General features: G+C 35.0%; 2 protein-coding genes across 2 annotated transcripts in view; both read right to left on the bottom strand.

Moving 5' to 3' along the window:
* LOC106142769 (uncharacterized) overlaps positions 1-15,250 on the bottom strand; it is a 537,134-nt gene extending 521,884 nt beyond the window's left edge. The window contains exon 1 of the mRNA XM_013344648.2: positions 14,950-15,250. The gene's annotated coding sequence lies outside the window, so the exon portion shown is untranslated. The remainder of the gene's footprint in view (positions 1-14,949) is intronic.
* A 4,522-nt stretch (positions 15,251-19,772) lies between these two features.
* LOC106140928 (uncharacterized) lies at positions 19,773-22,663 on the bottom strand. Its single transcript, XM_013342580.2, has 2 exons — positions 22,140-22,663; positions 19,773-20,917 (listed from the first exon to the last, which is right to left on the bottom strand). The coding sequence occupies exons 1-2, from the start codon at positions 22,454-22,456 to the stop codon at positions 20,032-20,034; spliced, it is 1,203 nt and encodes a 400-aa protein (XP_013198034.1). The 5' UTR covers positions 22,457-22,663; the 3' UTR covers positions 19,773-20,031.
* Between the last annotated feature and the right edge of the window lie 1,034 nt (positions 22,664-23,697).

Here is a 23,697-nt window from a genome sequence, read left to right as displayed (position 1 = left end):
ACTATTTGAATCTCAAATCTATCATCAAGCCAAACAGCTGGACGTGGCCTTTCAGTCTTTCCAAGACTGTTGGCTAAGTCTACCCCGCAAGGGATATAGTCATATGTATGGTTTATAGTGTTATACTTTGATGTTTTTTCTTGTAAGAATGTCGACTCTGGTGACATTTGGAAGAAACAGCATGCACATACATACCATCACGCCTCTCCCATTGGGGTAGTCGAAGACTATGGATTTCCACTTGCTACAATCCTTACAGACCTATCCCAGTTCCTCCACACTCCTTATTCTTTTCATGCATTTTCGACGATTACAGATACTCCCAACATGTTCCTTTTTAAAACATTCAAAATGTGCCGTGTGGTTAAACCTATAAAAATAGAATAGGATTACTCCATGTCTTTCCCCGTTTATGTCGTAAAAGGCGACTAAGGGATAGGCTTGTAAACTTGGATTTCTTCTTTTAGGCGACAGGCTTGCAACCTGTCACTATTTGAATCTCAATTCCATTAAGCCCAAAAGCTGAACGTGGCCTATCAGTCTTTTTAAGACTTTTAGGCTCTGTTACCACGCAAGGGATATAGACGTGATTATATGTATGTATGCACTTCATTCAGTTCTGTTATTAATGTTTAAATTAATATAATATTTAATCTCTGACACGAATCTTGAAACTTGGATATCTTCCAACGTACTCAACAAGTTATAAAGATAAAGAATCATAAAAGCTCCGTTAACTTAAAACAATTCGAAGTTTGAAAGCACATTCCGTAAGATAAACCCGACCGGATATAAGTGCTTTAGCTATCAGATACATGTCTCAGCTTTTTCTTACGGCTTTACCGCCGTTTATTGATAAAGATGAAACTTTAAAAAACAGTTGACTTTTACAAATTAGTTACTAATTGCAGAATTTTGTCAAATTCCGTCCAGTGTGCCGTGTGATTCAAGGCACTAATAGAAAAAATATAGGACCACTACATATCTTACCCATGGATGTCGTAAAAAGCGACTAAGGGATATAAACTTGGGATTCTTCTTTTAGGCGACGGGCAAGCAACCTGTCACTATTTGAATCTCAATTCTATCATCAAGCCAAACAGCTGGACGTGGCCTATCACTAAGACTGTTGGCTCCGTCTACGTCTACATAGGGGATGTTTAATATGTGGGACATAGACGTGATTATAATCTTGACCTGACCTTTCACCAAATCTAGGCGTAAACCGCACCACCATAAAACCATCACCTTAATAGATTTATAGATAATTTCACAATCCATTAAACACTTAAGGGGAATACACACATGTTTTACTTCCCGAGTGTAGTTTGACACACCAGTCTCGGATTGTTGAATAATGACTACGCATCATTAAAAACATACATCCCTGTTGTTCTAATTTTAACGTTAAGGCTCGTCTTACACTATAATACTCAAAATTCTCTCACATATAAATGTTGATAATTTATCAGGTACTATTTTATTCAGATTGATTATTCATTTATTTGCAAAACTAAAACTACTTATAAAAAAAATGATTACAAACTAAATTTAAAGTTATAAAATGTACAGTCCCTGCTATTTTTCATTTACAAGATGGCTACCATTTTGTTAACTAAGAAGGTGATTCGATTTGAGTCTGCGAAACTCACCTGTGGCTTATGTGATGACATTCTGTCTTCAGAATGTTTACCCATACACATTCACTGTCTGTTTGTCTATGTCTGTCAAAACTCACTGATTTATTTTTTAACAAAGTCATTGTATACTTTAATCTTAGTAAATAGCAGGGGCAAAAATAGAAATTACCTACCTTAAATTTAGAACAACGGGTAAACAGGATTAAGTTCTAAAAATTACACTGGCCAGCACTTTTTATAAAAATAATATCTGCTTAATTATTATTTATATTTATTAACCCGCATTTATATGCGGGTTAAGAGCGCAGATTTTTCTGATGATGATTAATTTAAAATGTTATGTTTTTTTCTTAATAAAGAAGAATTATAATGAATGAAAGATAATGTAAGATCGGCCTTACGTAGGAATTTGTGGGAAAACGTCGGTTTTGTCGGATTTAGAGGGAGATTAGATCCTTTGATCTCCACGTAGCGGTTTTTAGAATAAATAACAACACGAAAATAAGACTAAACATAACTTAATCTTTATGTCTTATGTCTGTAATATTTATTTTTTCGACCCCTGTGACTGTGACGATCAGTTGTTTCGAGTTCTGGCTTCGATGTACACATATTTTTGAAAGTAATTTTAATCTTTAACATTGTGTGATGGACTTTTAATAATATCAATATGGTAACACTGTTTGTTTAAACGGTATCGGTATCCCATGTAGTTTATATAATTTCAGTGCATTAACATCCCAACTTATATTATCAATGCGAAAGTAAGTTAATTTTTTTGTTTTTTACCTCTTTACGGGTTATCTACTTAATTAATCACCTTGAAATATAACGAATATATAATTAAGAGTCTGGAGAAAGACATTGAGTATCTTTCATCCCGGTTAAAACTATAGTTGTCGTGGGAGTTGCTAAACACCTGTATAATTTTAGGTAATTTTATCATCTTTATTCACGAACTTAGCACATTCACGTAGATAATTAAATCTGGGCGGGATAAGATGCATAAAAGCACACCCCTTTTTTATTTCTAGCCAGATCTGTACACAATACAGCAGAAAAATAATTTTAACCGAGAATATCGAACAATCTGAATGTTATATTCTGTCATTAATTCATGACTTATCAAAATCTCATAGAAACTACTACTTTGTAAGAAAAACAGTTCGAAACAGCTTATAAATAATCACGGGCCGTTACCGCCAACTCGGAATCTTCACAACATTGATGTGTTATAACGTAAAGAGTGGGCAGTGGGCAATGTTATAAGCAATGTTTGACGACAAATCTCGTTTTACCAAATGGGTACAGTATTCAAATTTATATAAATCACTTAGATAATGTGGAAGGTGATCACTTACTTAGTTCAATAAATAGGTAAAAGTAATCGATTGTAGTACTGAGTCAGTTCAAAAATAGGGAGGTACACTGCTATGCCGCCGGCCAAATTTATGTTTGTTAAGGTGCTAAATTTGTTTTTCCCGAGCTTGTAAGAACAACTTTTATTGGGTTGTAGGCTAGGCGTGTGATATGCTCTGTCAACTTAACGAATAGAAATCGCTATCAACACGGTATTCAACTGACTGAATTACCTACGAAAAATACTTTCATCGAGCCTTGCTTTCCACAAAAAAGGAATAATATTTCCCACATTTTTTTTCATAGTTGTAGGTAGCGTTAAAACGTGTTTATGCGTCAGGTTCCAGACTCTGGTTCTGTATGGGAACAAAAACACTACCTAATCCAAAAGTAACTAATTATGACGAAAGCTGGTTCTTTTAACAGGGCCAAAGCTATGTCCGCTCTATGTCATTTAAACGTCAGTGGCATTCCCAAACCTCGAAGTTCATTATCTAGACGATTTGTAAGTTTATTACTCACAGAAATCACGTCATCAAGGTATCATCACCACGAATCGGTGATTACTCGTAGTTTTACAACTTCTTTGACATTTATCACGAAATGATGCTCAGTTGCCATCAAAATTGTTATGAAGTGGACTGCGCCGGTTTGTCTTTAAAGCTCGGAGGTACCTAACTTAAGATGTAAATGATACTTTTACATATACATAATCACGCCTCTTTTTCAGAAGGGAAGGCAGAGTAGGCCACTTTCCACAATTACCCAGAACGTCCCCATTTTGATCGATACGTTCCTATTAGGTCTTGTCTTCCACTGCACGGTTTCCATTTACACTTGTCTAATATATTTGCTTAGTAATCCTTCTTTTCTTGATCTCCTAAACATAACATATGCCATAATCTTGACAAATAAAAAGCCAGTAACATGTCATTATGGAAAGAGGATTAAACTGGTACCTATAAATAATTTCGATCTCGTTTCAACTACAGGGAAAGAAGAACGCTCTAATCACCTGTGTTTAGTTCTTTAGCTACGCTTTAGAATATAACCAAGCCTTATCTTTCCCATGGATGTCGTAAAAGGTGACTAAGGGACAGGCTATTAAACTTTGGATTCTCCTTGCAGACTTAGGGGCTAGCGACCAGACACTATTATATTATCGTATAGCTGAACGTGACCTTTTAGTCTTTTCAAGAATGTAGGCGCTATCTTCCCCGCAAGAGATATAGACCTGACGATATGTAAATACCTTTTGCCTACAAACTGACGGTTTCAAACATTGCAGTATGTGTACAGACAAACAGATAGTAGCCCAAATCATAACTGTATCTGGCCACTGTCCAGAGAGTAGTGTCCCTAATAGCCGACGAGCATTAACATTCCTTTGGCACAGTGTACAATGTTTATTACTTACCAGATAATAGTTTTGTCTATCGTTCGCAGCCGGCCTAATGATAGTAAGTCAACGGTTTTGTCAATATTTGTGAAAGTGGACAATCAGTGTTGGGACGAGTTATCGATGATTCCCTTTACTATTGTTTTTTTTACGGTGGTGCTTCTCATAAGCCGACTGATTTTTAACCGCTTTCAAAAATATATGGTTCTCAGTTTGACCTGTATGTAAGTTTGTCCGCGATTATCTCATGTTTCGCTGCACTGATTTTGAAGCGGTTTTCAGCAAAGTGTTTGTAGGAAGTATAGTTATTAAAGGTTATTAAATTCCTACAGAAGAAAGAAGGAGAAAAGAGGAGAAAATATTCGGTTTAAAATAATTATATTATGAACATAAAAATTGAGAAGCTATTACAAATAAAAATTATTTTTGACATAAATCAGTAACCATGGCAACCGTTGCTATGGACGTCTAGCAAGAAGGTTGCCTACATGTTTTTTACATACATTAAGGCGAAGGTTTTAGAAATTCCACTTATTTCAAAAAAGGAGGATATGGATGGGAGGCAGTTTTTTTTAACAAAAGTATTAAAATCTATAAGAGAGACATTTATTCACTTTTATAAACATGGCATAACGATTTTATCCGAGTTGATAGCCCATTCACTACTAACCCGCGACTATTCAAACTTAATACTAATCTAAGCCATCAAAAGGAGACGTGATTTGTTTCGGTTGAATATCTCATTTTCTCTTTCTTTCTAACATATTTTTCCATCTAAAGCAATTAATTAATAAGTTTATTGTACCTACCTGTGCCGTCATAGCAACTCGCTTGTACTATGTTATCGTAAAACATATCGACTCCACCCAACACTACACATTCAAAATAACACCAAAACGATGTATGTTTCCTATTTATCTTATCTGGCCAGCCCTTAAATCACACGTAAACGAAAGGTGAACCCTTAATATTGTTGGGTTGATGTCCGCACATATCATTTTATGGCTTACCTTTAAGCGATAACTTTTGTTACTGGAAATAATTCTGTCAAAACATTTTTTTTATTCAATACTAGAGGCCGCCCGCGACTTCGTCCGCATGGAAACCCTATCAATCCCGCGGGAACTCTGGGATAAAAAGTAGCCTATGTGTTATTCTGGGTCTTCAGCTACCTACATACCAAATTTCATGGTAATCGGTTCAGTAGTTTTTGCGTGAAAGAGTAACAAACATCCATACATCCATACAAACTTTCGCCTTTATAATAGTAGTAGGATTGGATTAGGCATTTGTCTTCCATCTCACCTGATGGTAAGTGACAATGAAGACGAAGATGTTACATGCCTATAGATAGAGATACCCTTTGTTCTTCTTTCGAATGTTCGTCATTTCAGTCCTTGGACTGAAATTGGACTGAAAAACATCCAGGCGTTGGACTGATAATATTTCAACTTATTTGTTATTTCATACTGTTTCTAAATTTGGTTATCACCACATCTATAGATACTAATATTTAAAAGTTTGTAACTCTATGTTTTTTGTTAGTAATTCCTTATATTTGGAGATATGGAACCGATCACGGTAAATCTATTTCAATTCACGTGCATTGCATTATATATTTTCTCCATTATATAATCCAGCTTGTCTTAGACATTTCACTCTTAATATAGATAGTGGTCGTGGTCATCAAACAGGAACAGATTGAGTGACGTTCAGTAATGAGAACCATATCAGACGTACACTACGCGGAATAAATAAGTACTTAATAACATAATATATATATTATGATACCTCAAATTTCAAAAACAAGATATCTATTTATTAAATAAAAATGTAGAGTATTTAATAAATATATATCTTATTTTACTAGATTTTTTTGCTCAACAATGTAAAAAAAAATGTGTATACACGTTTTTCGTTTCACAATTTGACTGAGTCACACATATTCAAAGCACGATCAATATTGAACAAGAAATGAGGAAATGTATCAAAGGTATTCAAAAAACGTACAAAACAATTCCGTTAAATGTAATATCACATCGGGTTTTGGTAACAAGCGGAATAGTACTATGGCCTTTGACATGCTAATATTAAGGGTGAGTTCTGCATGGTCTCATTGACATCGGCTTAGTTAGATACCGCCAGCTCGCAACCTTGGATGAAAACTACGGAAGTACATAATAAATAGAAACGACGCTCGCTTTTCCGAAAACGCAGAAGTTTTTTTTCATTGTCAATTTTTTTATTAAGGAGTTTGCTATACAGGTTGCCTATATATGTATATCCGTGATGAAAACCAAGCATGTCAAGTTAATATTGATTAGTAAGTAGGTTAGTCAAGGTAACATGGATTTAGGGATAAAACTTTTTATTTTGACCATCTTTATCGCCTCTTCACATTTCTATTTGCAACGAACCCTGCTTCTTTTTTTTTCATCGACATTCAAAAATATGTTCATGCAAGCTTATCGATTAAGAGTATTATTATACTCTTGATATGTTCTTTCAAAAAGACAGTGTAATTCATTTTTATACTCCGGCTAATGACGATCACAGCAGATGCCGAACGAAATCAGTTTTCGTGTCACAATTTTACCTATTAATTAGGAGTACGGGTAATACACTGTCAGGATCTAACTTAATTATGTCTGTGGTAGGATCAGAATAGTCGAATGGATACATGCATTGATCGACCAATGAAACGCTTCCTTATACTATCAAATGGAATACAACTCCTGTACTTTCCCGAGGGAATGGCCACGTGTAAGGAAATTCCCGTCTGATTTACAGTTTGAAGTTATCAATAATTCAGAGTCCCATTGAAATTATACGTACGATAACTGTCATTTGAATTGTTTATGGGAAAATCATCGGTGAAAATGTCACAGGTAGTGTATTAATTTAATGGACGATTTGCAAAAATAATAGTGACGATTCAATAAGCTAGAATGTTCCATAAACCATTATGCCTCTTTGTTCAATTGTATAAAGCCATTTATACATACCTATTAATTATGTTTCATTATTGTTTGTTAGATATTTTTGAAATAAAATTTCTGCGGGAACCATAATAACTCGGAATTCCTGCGGTAACCAAATTAACAGGATATTTCCTTTTACGGGTAAATAAAATATATAAAAAAAAGAAAGAGTACTTGCAAAGGGGGGTTGTAGTTTTTTCTCCGTGCTATAGCACCTGTCATTTAAGACATGGTAAGAAATTAACCTTTTAAAGATCTAATTAAACGATTAATTTAAAACCTACTTCTAAATAGTCTTAAACCACGAGCAAACTTGTCCAAGACGCTCCAATTAACTGAATTTATTTAAACCCACCGGTTGGATGTTTTTATTGACATTTACCAAGAACTTTTATTGAGCCATAAACCTCTATGAACGCTAGAGATATTTGTATAAGGCGGTCGTACATTGGCATACAATTTGAGTGATCATACAAGATAATGATGTATGAAAATACCAATGCATATACAATAATAATATAATATGAATGAATTGAATCTGTAAATAACTCTGAATCGCAATCTACTAAGCCACGGTTGCATCCACACCTCTCTGGAGAGAAGCCCGGGGTATGACCATGGATCCTGGATTGGGTGAGTCAAGCTTTTACACGAAGCGACTCCAATCTGACCTCCGAAGTAAACTTTAGGTTTAGGTTATTGGATCAATGGTTATACATCCAGTTGCCTGAATGTGCAGGTTTTCATCGCGATGTTTTCCCTCATCGTAAGAGCATCGGTTAGTATTCAAACTAACGTAAATAACTTTGAAAAGAGTTTTTCCAGGGACTTTGTCGAATCATAAAACCTTTTTAGGCATTTTCCTCTTCATCTGGACCTATGAACGACGGTCCTTAATCGTTCTATCTATTGTAAAACTAGGTCCGCTTGGAAACTTGAAGAAAAAACATTTTTTTATTAATGATTCTTCTGTGAGCACGTTTTATATCATAAAACTATTCTCTTATAGCACTCACAAATGTTATTCATTGTTAAGGTTCTTTTTATAAATTTTCTCATAAAATTATTTTTAAAAATTGCCTTCTGGTTTCCGCCACTTTAGAATAGAACCACTCCATATCTTTCCCATGGATGTAAAAGCCAACTAAGGTAGGTATATGCTTAGACTTGGGATTCCTCGTGTAGGCGATGGGCTGCCAATCTGTCACTATCATAGTTCTATCATAGAACCATACAGATGGCCTTTCAGGCTTTTCGAAACTGTTCGCTCTGTCTACCCCGTAAGGGTTATAGACGTGACTAATCACGCGAAAACATTCGGTTTCTTCAGTTGAGTTGGGCTTGGTCCAACTTAAAAACTGTTGATTTTTCTCCACAAGCCCTTTAATGGGGCACTGAAGGGTTCAGCTTTTTGTATTGAGATTCAAATAGTGAACAATTAGTCACACATATTTCATTTTACGGCAAACGAATTCGCGGGCAATGGCTAGAACATAATATTAATACTCTAGTTACGTAGTAAAATTGCGCCTCACTTTCACTTCAACAAAGCTAAAATTTGTTTAACAAAACCGTTTAAAACATAACTCCACACCACACTAAAAGCACACATAAACAATTACAGAACAAACAAAAATCACGTCTTCAAACACTCCCCAAATCTGAGTCACGGCGAAGTGGACTCATAAAAGCCGCAATGACTCCTCAGAGACAAACACACAAACATACATCGAGTTGCAAGGCAAATGTTTACGCAGCTCAGTGTCGCCATCTGTTAACGCCGTTTGTATACGGTGGTTGAAATTGAGGATTTGTTTAATTTTCGCGCTCTATTTTGTGGCTCACGTGGAGAGCAGGCTGTAAGTTTGTATGTCTGTGCCTAACCGATTCCATTTGTTTTTTTTTAATAATAATAATCCTTATTTTTTTAATTAACATGCAGATAGTATTATGTCTGGTAGCGAATAAAAAACATAACAATAACGTGGGCTAGCATACGTTATCTTTCAAAAGTAAGCTTGGGATTCTTCTTCAGGGCTATGGGCTAGCAATCTACAACACTACATATTTGAATCTCGATTTCATCATAGCCATTGAGCTGAACTTGGCCTTTCAGTATTTTCGAGACTGTTGGCTCTGATTATCCCGTAAGAGATAAAAGCATGTAGTACTTTTAAAGGACAAATACCCAGACAAAATAAATTCTACCAATCTTAGACGCCAATTGACCCGACTAAATTGAAAAGGGACCATTTTTTAATTCAATTACTATCAGGTGCGTGAGACGGGCGTTAATTGTTAAATAGGCGGGTAATCACGATTTGTTACGAGATAATGATACGAAAAAAAAACCTGTCTGTTCTCTATCTCTTCATTGTGCACGAGCGATAAAATTCTTCACAATTTGCTGTACTTTCCATAATATGACTGTTTTACTGTTTTTTTCGATACTAAGTGAGTGGCATTACGTTAAAATCTTTAACACAGATTACACACTAGCTGTGCCCGCGACTTCGTCCGCGTGGAATAGTTATTTTGGGCAGCATTGAAGCTGAGGGCTTGAATAATTTTCCCCGACTGTTTTCACATTCTCCATTATAGCTTCGCTCCTAATAGTAGCAGCGTGATGTTTTATAGCCTAAAAACCTTCCTCGATAAATAGTCTATTCAACACAAAAATAATTTTTCATTTCGATCCTGAGATTAGCTCGTTTAAACAAACTCGTCAGCTTTATAATATTATAATAGATAATTTAGAATTCTTCCAACACACATAATAATATTCCAACTAACATTACTAATGCGAAAGTAAGTTTGTTAGTGACCACTTCTTAGTTCCATCATTCGTAACAAAACTTACTCAACTAATTTAATAGACTCTCTCACGGTAACGAAGTTGCGAGCAACAGTGAACGAAAAAAAATTCTTACAATAAACCCGTCGTCTTTGCTCTCTGTTTGCATTCAAAATGGACCCTTTACTAAAAGGGAAACATAATAATTCTATTCAAAAGGTCATTAGTTCCAAACAGTAATCCCCGAATATTCCTATTAAAAGTAATTGGGGACTCGTCGGATCAGTGGTTAAAAGTTACAATCGAAACCGTATTCAATTCCCCGGGGCTATATTAGATGAAAATTTCGTTTAATTTTACGAGATCCGTACAAATTTATACAAATATTGTAAAGGTTAGCCGTGTGGTGGAGAAACCACACGGTTAGTAAAGGGTTGTTATACTATATATATACATACATACATATAATCACGTCTATATTCCATGGGGGGTAGACAGAGCCAAGTCTTGAAAAGATTGATAGGCTACGTTCAGCTGTTTGGCTTTATGACGGAATTGAGATTCAAATAGTGACGGGTTGCTAGCCCATCGCCTAAAAGAAGAATCCCAAGTTTATAAGCCTATCCCTATATTATTTCTTTATCTATATCTGCATCAAAAACTCACCAAGCTGGTTATACCTACTCATGATACGACTTACGATCATGATTCTGTATTGGTAAAGTAAGTCAGGTTTTTACACGAAGCGACTCCTGTGTGCCCTCCGCAACTTTAGCCAGGGAACTCTGTGGAGTCAAGTGACCATTCTGTATTGGTCAAATCGAGTTTTTACACGAAGCCACTCATGTCTGATCTCAGCAACCTTTGCATGGGTAACCGAACACATTGGATCATGGTTGGAGATGGAGTGGTCCTATTCAAATGTGCGGGGAACCACACGGCATAGCAATGTTCCGTCTCTTTTATACAACAGGCAAAAAGGAGACAACTTAAAATGTATATTATTTAACTACCTACTACAATTGTAGAAACGAAACAATTGTGCACTTTGTAGACATTTACATACCTATTTACATGACACTGTCCCCACCTGCACTTCTACGAATATGCTTTCCATCATTTGTATGCTGTCGGCACCCCAGGATTCCTTATTTGGCGCCAACTATGACTTTGTTTGCTCAAAGTATAAGAAACTTTCATAATTTAGGCAGTTATGTACTAGGTATGTAATAATAAATCTATTCAATACGATTGTTAGATAGATATACCTACTTATCCGGGCATCAAAATAGTGTATCGAAAATTCCTCAGGCTGATTTATTTTCTGTTAATATAATTCTGAACCAAAAAAATTAAAAGGCAAAAGGATCTAAGCAGAGCAGATAAACTCATTTATCAATAAAAATTTGTTTATTTACGAAACTGTAAATAAACTGGTAACCAAACTAAAAAATAAAATGTCAGATTTAAAAAAAATGCCAATAATGACCTCCTTCTTTTTAATTAAAGTCCTAAGAGTAATTTTTGCTTACTAATTACTTTGCTGAAAATAATTTATTTCTGGTGATTATATATGTATAGAATTAGGTAATTATGTATATATGGAATACCAAGATAATATGTATGTAAAGCTTGCTTACCCAAAAATAAAAATAAAGGAAAAATAGAAGCGCTAAACCAAACTTTTTTCTGAAGTACCTAAACAAATTTAAATGTAAATTATTTTCCCTCCACAGACACCGCTTCGATTTTTGAATATCGCTTTGTTTAGCACACAGAATAAAACCCGTTCTTTTTTTTTAATTCTGTTGAAAATTAACCAGTTGCCAAGCAAAGGAGCAAAGGCAATTATTACGAAATGTGTACCTGAATACTGATAACTACCGCACGAGTGCCCATTTTGATGGAAATTTTAATATATTCCCACACAGGTTCCTGAGTTTACGTATTTTTTGTGCTGCGTCGGACATATTTCATTTGCCGTCACGTACTTTTTTATTGAACCAAATACATTTGTCGGCAAATTGCAATGAACATCAATATAAACTTTTTATTGTATTCCATTTATGAATTAAACAAAATGAAATCCACTTAATTTCGCAAACTTTACTTATTTTAACTGAGTATTTTGTTCTCAATGTTGTCATGTCATTCAATTGTAGTCTACGTATGTATTGAATCTTTTGAATGCTTACCGATGCTCTTACGGTACGGAAAAATCGTGATACCTTCAGGCAAATTGTGTAAGAATGTTCCAATGTGGTTTCACAGGGTCTATTATGCTAACCGCTGACAATACAATCCAAGGGGTTTTGTCCAAAATATGTGTCAATAGTTGGCGATGTCTCATGTATAATAATTATTTCTCGACATTTAATTTTAAATGAATTATTATGCCAAAGACAGAATGAAAAAACTGTTCCACTAATAATAAAAGACATCATGAAAGAAAAATAAAACAAGATTTCGAATTTTACGATTACCTTTATTAAATTTTTACAGATTTGAACTCCATGAGACTATTCACAAATAGCATATAACAGACTAGCGCTATTCATTGGAACCAATACTTAACCGCAAAGAGAGAGAGAGAGATAAGTGAAAATCCTTACACAATGATGAGAATTTGATATTAGGTTCCGCGGCAAATGTTGTGGAGGTCAGACGGGAGTCATACGTACATAAAGTCACGTCTATATCCCCCGCGGGGTAAACAGAGTCAACAGTCTTGAAAAGACTGATATGCCACGTTCAGCTTTTTGGCTTGATGATAGCATTGAGATTCAAATAGTGACAGGTTGCTATTTTATAAGCCTATCCTTTAGTCGCCTTTTACGTCATCCATGGGGAAGAGAGTGGTCCTATTCTTTTTTTTTATTGGTGCCCACACACGGCACAACGGGACGGGAGTCACTTTACGTAAAACCTGCATCTTACTAAGTTTCATGGCAAAGCGCCCCGGACTCCTCTCCAGAGCTGAGATCGTAACAGAGACTAAAGCAAGGAAGAAGAGAGGAAAGTTGATAGATTATATCGATAAACACCGTAATTGTATGTTAAATTACATAACAATGAATCATCGTAATTTACAATACTGAATAAAACATTTCAGCAAGATGGCCGCCAATGCATCATTTGCTCATTAATTATTCATATTTGTAAGTCGATACGACACGAAATTCACAGTCAATTAGTTTTCATATTTTATTATGAACTGGCAACATTTAACTGTCGAAATGAGAAATTGTATTCTTTTTTTTAAAATTACCAGTGTAGAGACATTGCATTCATATTATTTGTTCTTTTTTTAATTGGCTTCTACCTTTGCTGGTGTGCTGAATGATGAAAACACAGTACTATTTGTATGAGCCAGCTGCTTCCTTTCCTGCGCATCGTGACAGTCAATGGAGTTTAAGGTTTTTGAATTTGCCATTTCTTCAAGGAAACATTTTCTGTAACTTCTCGATAAAGAATTTTTTGGCTTAGTTCTTGTTTTCTTTGCTTATAGAATGTGTTCGTTTTCTGAAAGGATTGATATAAATTGTTAAATACTTCACCAGCTCGTAGTATGGCAAGCGCGACAAGAACTATCACTGTTTTGCTTTTTATTATGATGTGAAACGGGACAGCGTTAGATTTTCGCGCGATAAAAACGGCGTCGCGCGTGCCAGAATTGTTTATTTATTTATAGTTTTTTGCACAAAAAAAATTAACAAAAGGCGGACTTAATGCCGTTTGGCATTCTCTACCAGTCAACCAGGTGTCCAAACAGAAAATACTTTAAGTTGGTTTTTTAATACGATAAAGTGCACATGTATACTGAAATAAAATACATTACTGTTACGGAATTACGAAGTTAGGTGCATATTGCTACTCAAAAATAATTATCAACAGGCAAAAATAATGCCTACTTAGGTACCTACCACCTCGTTAATTAAAACTCTTGCGTTACTAGTAGTTACGATCTAGCTAAGTAGGTACCTACCAACTATGCAAAACTAAAATTTGTTATGTAAATAAATTAAGTTCCTTTATACCTACCTGAAGGAACACTTAGAGGAAATTCACACTGACATGGTACGATGTTAAGTCATTTCGTTTTATGCTGCAGGGGTTATGGGTAGGCATATGTAGTAATCAGAAACAAGAAAATAACATTATATAAATTTCAGAATAAACTAACTGCCTATCTAATAACTACATAACTAGGCAAAGTACCTACCTACCTAAACCTACTCAAACAGCAATAAAAAAAACTAGCTAACTATTTACCTAATAAGTTTTTATACCTTTTATTAATAGCTATAGAATGTCTACAATAGAATTAATTTTGAATAAAGAACAAGGAGGCTGCGCTAGCTAGATTAAATCACGACGGAGTTCGTTGACCGAAGGATTAAAAAAAAATGACTCAGTCCAAATAATAAAGCCTACTTAACCAAAAACTCGTTCACACGATGTTATGTAACATCATCTTAATAAGGCTCTATAATATTGATATTGTAATCTTTCGATTTGAACAACCAGTAAGTACCTATATAATAATATACATAATACTTGATGATAGTATAGAAATAAAAGACTAATAAAAAAGCAAGAAGATTCTACTTAGAAATCAATGTTAAAAATAAGTAACACTATGTAGAGGCCAGTAGTCATGTTACCTACTTGTTGGCTATAGAAATAGGTACTAACAAACTTTACTTTGGTCATGCGCTGTACCTACGAAGTAAACTTTGTAAGTTTCCGAAAGTTTATTTTATCTTAAAATGTTACCTTAAATGATGAATAATGCTGCTCCGAGTCCAAGATCCGCTTTTAAACGCACAATCCACTAAGATTCACAACATTCCATAAAAACACTGTACTTAAACTAGTAGCCACACTCGCACTATCGTTGCCACACTTTTTGAGTGAAATTCTGCGTAAATCACAACAAAAGCACACTCAATTCACTAATGAAGTAACTTTGCACACTTTTTCAACTAGTTTTCAGTCAATCGTTACGGTTTGTTAGGTAAAAACTTAAAAAACTCGAAATAAACAATCGGAGCACCGCTCGGCACGCGACGGCCATCTTCCGCCAACGCGAAGTTTGAGGTTATTGACGCCAGAGGGCAGCATGTGTTCGTCATTCACGGTCATTCTTTCGAAATAACACTTTTATCATTATTTACTTTTTATTTAAAAGTTTTGTGGTTAAACAATAGAAAATTTATACTTTTTCACTCGTTAAACATTTATTTACATACTTCAATAATAATAAAGTACATGGCAACATTTACTTAACCCCTGTGCTCAAACATCTACGCAAAACACATTTAAAACAATATAATTTTGTTTTGTAACACTTTTCCGATTTGAGCAATAATCTTCATAGGCGTAAAATATCTTAAAGTATTTAGTATTTGGTTTGATACTCATATCCATTCACAATTTCATATATGGCTACAAATTGAATTATAAATTACTTAACATAATATGATTCTTCAACACTTGAATTAATTTTGGAAATATATTTGGTTACTTTCTTTAGGTCTTTCTAGGTTTAGCATGGGAGGAACTATCACCAAAGTAAACGATTTCAAATAAAGCTAAGGAAACTTTAAACCAAAAAAATTAAGATTTTTGTGAGCGTTGGTTTTTGTCTGCTTGCACGTATAAAAATAAGGAGTAAGTGGTTTATTATACGTAAGTAATATGAAAACGATATCAGGGTGTAGAATAACGATACATAAAAACTTATAATACAGTTATAAAAATTGTAGCAAAGTGGTTTAAAAGTGATGTTAATATTCAACCTGGGAACTATTGTTATCAAAAAAATACAGAATGCCGTAATTGGAATATAGTGGCAACATTATTGATATCTTTCAAACATGTTGTCAGTCATTGTCATTTTGAATTTGACATATTTTTGTTTAGATTTTTTATTTACGTTTCTTCTTCTTTTGTTTTTTTTTGCTATAACAATTTGTCTCTTAATTAGTTTTTAATTTAAAGCGATTGTGGTAGTGAACTATTTAATTTATGAAGTATTCAAATTCAATTTTATTGGAGCATAAAATACAAATAAACATGACCCTAAAATCTTATTCTATTCCATAACCTACTAAAAAGGTTCCACTTAGTTTTTTACAACAAGAAAAATTCAACGCTCTCTTCGTGCAATAAAATATTTAAATGAGTTTATATAAATTATAAATAAAATCTGACTGCTTGGTTTACAGAAAACAATAAGGTTAAAAATACAGTACAGTAGGTAGGTATGGCTCTTAAGTTGTCGAGTTGGGAATTTAGTAAAATGTTTTTAGGTTTTGATTAAATATCCTAACAGATTAAGTGTGTACCTAGGAAAGTTAATCTTTTACTCTTTCCAAAATATTGTTAGTTCTGCTTGCACTCTCTTTTCTCTGTAGAATAGCCTGGATCTGTTACTATGATCTTTGAGCGGGATAGTTACTTAAAGAAATACCTGTCTGACCTCCTTGACTCACTCAGGGTACCTTAAATCATGGTCACATAGTTACAAGTTTTGCATAATTTTCTCAAGTTTTTAAGGTGATGCGCTATCAACGATTATTTAAAAAGCATCAGTTAATGTACCTAACATCAAAGTGTAATTACGTTGTCCTGGTAGAATTTGTATATGTTCTTTAAGCTACATATCCTTATTTTACGTAGATTATTATATTAACTATTTGAAAACAGATGTTCTATGTAATGTCATAACCTAATACTGATGGCATTGTTAATTATACCTGGCTCTTTGCTTCAGAAGCTAAAAATAAATGTTTGTTAAAATAAATGCTGTGTGGTTCCCGGCACCAATATAAATAAAGAATAGGACCACTCCATCTCTTTTCCATGGATGTCGTAAAAGGCGACTAAGGGATAGGCTTATAAACATGGGATTCTTCTTTTAGACGATGGGCTAGCAACCTGTAACTATTTGAATCTCAATTCTATCATTGAGTCAAAAAGCTGATCGTGGCCTGTCAGTCTTTTCAAGACTGTTGGCTCTGTCTACCCGGCAAGGGAAAAAGACGTGACTATATGTATGTATGTTAAAAATAAAACGATATAAAAAACCTTGTTCACGTATCATACCAATACATATTCATAATGTATGTTTCTTCTACATATGTAATTTTTTAAGGGCAATAAATCTTCTTTCTGGCTTTAGTCCCGGTCATGGTTACATCATCATCAATCTGGAGAGGACCCCGGAGTATGCCTTTCACCATGGATCCTAGATTGGGTTAGTCAGGTTTTACACAAAGCTACTCCAATTTTACCTACATATATGTATAAATGTTTGTATATCTATTACTCTCTCTCTCACGACTTAACCGCTGGTCTACATTTGATGAATATTGTAGGATGGAAATATACTCTTACTTTGTTCCGATGATCTGGTCATCCTTATGTTAAACTAAATGTAGAAGTCTCTCTGTTTTAACGGATAAGCTTTCCGGTTTTATTTTCTGACTTAATCACTGTGTCAATTAAGATTACCTTATAAATTTGGAGTGCTTGGTTGCTAGTCCAATAGCATTTAGCAGCAGCCAACTTATAAGAAACGCCCATTGATTAATAATTTGGGGGTAGAATAGCATCTGGCACACAATATTTTTCCCCCTCCCGATCAGGAAGTCTAAATAGTAAAACGTCAAACAAAGCGAAACTAATGAACAATCTGTCTAGCGGGCTATTCGCCTATGTAGCAACCGTCTAACTACGAGTATTAAGACGTCTTTATAACGAGACTCCTTTCTTCCGTATCAGACCATAATGAAAGCTTGCATTGCGTCAATGTGATATAGCCCGTGTCTGCGTCATTGCTTTTAAATATCGTCAGGCGTAAGGCTTTTGTTACTTCATGAAGTTTTAGAACTTTCATTACGTTGATCGCTTGCAAATCACTTTATAAATTAAATGTGAATAATTGCAAGTGATTTATTTCTTTTATATGTACTATCTACCTATTAACATTAATTTCTTGTAACTGTAAATTTGGAAACTGGATAGGTCAGTCTTTTCAAGAGTGTCAACTCTGTCTACCCTGCAAGGGAAATAGACGTGATTGTGTATGATCAAAACGAGGACGTTTTTGCAAACGGTCATATCAAAAATGATCAGAAATATGTATGCAGAAATCGTGGAAATATATTATTACATACCTAAGTACCTATGTATGTATAAAAATATAGCACTCTTTTCTTTCTAAACTCTATCGTCCAGCAAACTTGTAATAAGCAATATCTAAGTCTTACAGCAATTGGAAAATAGCATTAAAAGTGGGAATGGACTTTGAAACCACTTGGAAAGTGTGGCACCCTCGGGACAAACTTATTGGAACTAAAAATTGTAGCAGTTTTATGTTTCATACGAGGAGTTGGCGTAATACCAGTTATACTAAAGAAATACGTAGAATATACATTACTTCTGTGCTGTATTGGACCACCTCTTTGTTCTGTGGTCTGAGTGAAGAAAAACATAATGAATACCAGTTACTTTCAGTGCAGATTGTTAAACAAGGAAAACATTTATTGTAGAAATCCTTTTTTTATCTTTACCTACTTATACCTCTTATCTTTAAACCTCTTACCACCTTTAGACCTCTTACAAGTACTATCTACGAATCAACCTGTTGTCCCGGGTTCAAATCCCGCCTAGGGAATGATGGGAAACGCACTTTCTCTAATTGGCTTAGGTCTTGAATGTTAGGTAAGTTTATGTTATTAAAAGTATTAAAAACTAAAAGCTCATTCGCTTTTCGCGCGATAAAAATGGCGTCGCGCGCTTGCCATATGAATGCCATAAATGCTAAGGAGGCTGAATATCAATTATATCCAACCAAAGGTAGTAACCAAAGTTAGAATAAAAGCCATAGATTCCGATCAATCTGTAAAAACCTTTAAGCTTTCTTATTAGAAAAAAAATTTACTGCGCTTGTTCTAAGACTTAAGGAAATCATTACTAATGTATTATTCTATTGTATAGCATTCTTCTTTCAAAGTTATGATCCAGTAACGGTTAAATCTTACATTATAAATTACCGAATAGAATGGGCCATAAAACAAGAGATTTTCGCGTATAATGGTCATTAGATGACGTAGCAACTTCTTAAGAGGTCCCGCAAAGATTTATAATAGAAAATACATTGATAACTTACTACGCTCATACATGGCAGTTCTCGTGAGTATCTGAACCGTGACATAAGCAAATACATACATTTATTTAAAAAAGTGTTTGTTTTATTTTTTTCCTTCATCGTAAGAACATGAACATAACTTCGAAAATAGTCATACATTGGGCCGAGGTGGGATTTGAACCTAAACCTTAAGGCGATTAACACACTGCCCCGCACCACGCAGCGTAGCGCGTGAATGCGTGTTCGAACGTTGCTTGTAAGTATCTCCGTTTGTATGGAAAACACGCACAGTCTAACACACAGAAAATGCATCCACGCGCGTTCATGCGGATCACGCGCATACACGCGGAGAAACATGCACCCCCGCGCGTAGGTGCGGGGCGAGACGCAAGGTATGGCACACCGAATCCCGCAGTGCCGCGCGTGATTTTGAATGGGCGTGACGTGTGTGTTTGAAAATGGATCTCGATATCGATCGATTTATATTTGAAATCGAAAACCACCCAGCTATCTGGAATATGAAATGTGATGAATACAGTGACAGAGCGCAGAAGGTGAAACAATGGGAGGAAGTAATAAATATATTTACTGATAATAATGCATCGGTTGAAGAAAAAAAAAAGAACGGTAAGTTGTTTTAATTTTTTTATTCATTACAAGATAATGATAGGTAAATTACAATTATGAACGCTGCAGCTAGTTTAAGCATATTTGTTTTGCCACGGCAAAGGGTCAATATTAACAAAAAAATCAGCTAAATTATTCCTTGCATTACTGCCGCGTGTACCTGATAGAAGTCTAGCCCTCGGAATTTCGCACATACCCTCTGTATCACCATTGAATACTATTTCGTTGAAATTAACACCATGCCTTTCTCTTACGAAATTGTGAAGCAAACAGCACGCTTTGATAATTTTTATTGCTAAATTTACGTTAACATCTAATGGTCGTTGAAATATTCGCCATTTGTGAGTTAACATTCCAAATGCACATTCTATATACCTGCGCGCTCGGCTCAGACGATAGTTAAATATTCTTTTAGTAAAATTCAAGTTGGTCCCCGGATATGGCCTTAATATGTGTTCAGAAATGCTAAAAGCTTCATCGCCTATGAAAAAATATGGCAGATCATTGGGAACTCCCGGAATATTCGATTCTTTTGGTATATTAAGATTAAATTCCCTAAGTTTTTTGTAAAATATTGAATTCTGAAAAACAGTACTATCGCTACATTTACCATACGCACCAACATCGATGAAAATGAATTTATAATTAGAATCACAAATGGCTACTAACAATATTGAAAAAAAATGTTTGTAATTGTAATACAATGATCCTGTTAAGGATGGTTTGTAAACTCTGACATGTTTTCCATCAATAGCTCCAATCACATGAGGAAAATTTGCCCGTTGTTGGAAACCTTCAGCTATGCTTAACCACGCTTCAGTCGTGAGCTCAGGAAAACATTCTGCTCTCATGATGTCCCAAATGGCTGTGCAAACGTCTTCCACGATTTTTCTGATGGTTGATAATCCTATTCTGTGGCTGAAGTGAAGCTCAGTAAACGAGCAACCACTTGCTAAGTATCTGAAATATAACAGTTTTTTTTTATTTTGTTTTAGGAACATTGCTTCAAAAAAGGTGGAGAACGCTTCGTGATGGTTTTGTTAAACAACGGCGGGAACTAGCTACTACCAAAAGCGGATCAGCTGCTACGCATAAAAAATACAAATATTATAATCAACTCTTGTTTCTCTTACCAGTAGTATCAATGAATAAAACGCACAACAGTATGGCAAATCAAGAAAACAATGACCCAGTTGAAGAGCAACAGGGTAGTAACATAATTCCACCGAAACCAAAGAAAACCAAAAACAGTGACCCAACAGATAAAATTGGTAGTGAACTTTTGAACGTTTTAAAATCTACGTTGCAACAAAAGACTGATGAAGAAGATTCTGATCGACAATTTATGTTGTCATTGGTTGACGATTTTAAAAGGGTGCCTCAAAGATTAAAGCCAAGGATAAAGATAAATATAATAAAATGTATCTTGGAAGCACAAAGTGAGGAAGGCAATTTCCAACAAGTACAAGGCGCCGATTATTATGAATACGGCACTTATTCAAATCAATATGGTGGTTACTACACTAAACCTCACAGAGAATGTACGGAAAATAGGCGTCCAAGTAATCAGCCCTCCTCATCCAGTTTTAATCTACCAGCTGAAGAATATATTGAAAGAAACTTTCCCAATAATCAGCAATCACTTGTGGAAAACACCACATTGGCAATGGAAGATCAAATCTCTCCAATGTCCGTAAATACTCAAAATTCCGAGGAATCTGAACTTTTACCATTGTTCGAAAATTAACACTTCTTAATACGCTACAAAAAAAAACTTAAGATATAAGGTACAAAAGTTAACAAAATAAATATTACTGGGATCTCATAATTGTGATTAGCAAGAAGGTAGTTATTTGTGATTTTAGAAATTAAAGCTGTGATTAGTAGAGTCATTAAAAATAAGTAGAATATCTGTTTAGTGATACTATCTAATTGTGATAAGCAAGTAAGTATCTAAACACTTCCAAGAATGAAAGCTGTGATTATAATAGTAGACTGATGTGTATTAGATAAGTACTAATTAATATTTTATAACAGTGACTGCAGTACAAATTTTGATAAATAAACGCACAATAAATCAAAATCACTAGTTTTATTCGTATATAATAGCCTGGGTTTAACTATAATAATATCGATATAGTTAACTTAATATGTATTTAGAAAATTGAAATTATTTACTTACCTCAATGTTACCCAAAGCTTCTCTTCTGGCGTAATACAAAGACGAAAATTTGTATCTCTTCCACTAATACCTGTTCGAATTTTGCTGAGCAAATAATCAAAAGATGTTGTTGACATACGCGTATAGTTGAAGAACTTCTCTTCATATTTTCTAAGGTCCCAATAATTTTGAACAAATGACCCATTTAAAGATCTTGTTTGTAAATAAGGTTGTACCCAGTATCTTCTATGGGCACGATTTCTTTTAATTCGACCATACAAATACCAAACAGTTAGTATAATGGCAGCGTCCTGAATAAGTTCCACACTATTAACCATTTTTATCAAAACTATCGTGATGCTCACAGCACGACCACCACAGAGAACGGCGAATAAATGAGAGCCGCCGTGCGTGAATCTACAAAACACACCTACGCGCGTGAGTGCGCAAAAAACCCGCACGATGATGCAGATCTGCACTCCCGCAGGAACGCGCGTAGGTGCGTCGACACGCAATATGCAGCATGATGCGGGGCAGTGTGTTAATCGCCTTAAGAGAGTCACGCATTTTAACCGGGCACTTTACCGATTGGAACTCCGACGATCTGAATGCGACTAAGAATTATGAACTAGACTAAGTATTATTATGAACATAAATTCAGTGCAACCTCCATCTGGTCTGGTATTTTCTCGTAAAAAGTTCTTGTAAAAAGGCGTACTAATAAACTTGGTTGCGGCCCCTGTGGCGCAGCGGTAGTGCGCTTGTCTGTGTCACCAAAGGTCCCGGGTTCGAATTTCTGGCCAGGGCATGATGAGAAACGAACTTTCTCTGATTGGCCTGGGTCTTGGATGTTAATTTATATATGTAAGTATTTATTATAAAATATAGTATCGTTGAGTAAGTATCTCGTAACACAAGTTTCGAACTTACTTCGATATATTTATTGATTTATATTTATGTATTTTTCTTCTCGGCGTTGGCCAAGCAAAGACAGCATTTGAAACTAAAATTCATAACCAAGCCATACAGCTGAACGTGCCTTTCAGACTCTTCGAAACTGTTGCCTTTGCCTACCCCGTTAGGGATAAAGATGTAAGTATTTTAATTAAGCGATGTTGTTTTTCAACCGGGTTCGACGCCAGGAGTTAAGTTACTATACATGTAAATAAGAACGGCCTCTGTGGCTCAGCGGTAGTACGCTTGTCTGTGACACCGGAGGTCCCGGGTTCGAATCCCGGTCAGGGCATGATGAGAAAAGAACTTTTTCTGATTGTCCTGGGTCTTGGATGTTTATCTATATAAGTATTTATTATAAAATATAGTATCGTTGAGTTAGTATCTCGTAACACAAGTGTCGAACTTACTTCGAGGCTAACTCAATCAGTGTAATTTGTCCCGTATATATTTATTTATATTTATTTATATTTATTTGTAATTACCGCTAGGCTTACCTTCCCATCTCTTTCAATCCAAGATTTACGGCGTCTAGACGATGCAAACAGTCCAAAAGACAGATAATTTATTAATTTCCGTACCCCACGGACCAACAGATTGCGTTTCGTATCTTAACGAATTTTCG

Source organism: Amyelois transitella, chromosome 25 (genome assembly GCF_032362555.1).
Source record: "Amyelois transitella isolate CPQ chromosome 25, ilAmyTran1.1, whole genome shotgun sequence".
NCBI lineage: Eukaryota > Metazoa > Arthropoda > Insecta > Lepidoptera > Pyralidae > Amyelois > Amyelois transitella.
The sequence above is the reverse complement of the archived record's forward strand: the minus strand, read 5'-3'. Positions and strand labels throughout refer to the sequence as shown.

Bases quoted from the DNA above. Each gene is read 5' to 3' on its own strand.
- LOC106140928 (XM_013342580.2), bottom strand. From the start codon at position 22,456: ATGGTTAATAGTGTGGAACTTATTCAGGACGCTGCCATTATACTAACT. The intron at 20,918-22,139 runs GTAAGTAAATAA...GTTATATTTCAG, and splicing joins AAGCTTTGGGTAACATTGAG to ATACTTAGCAAGTGGTTGCT.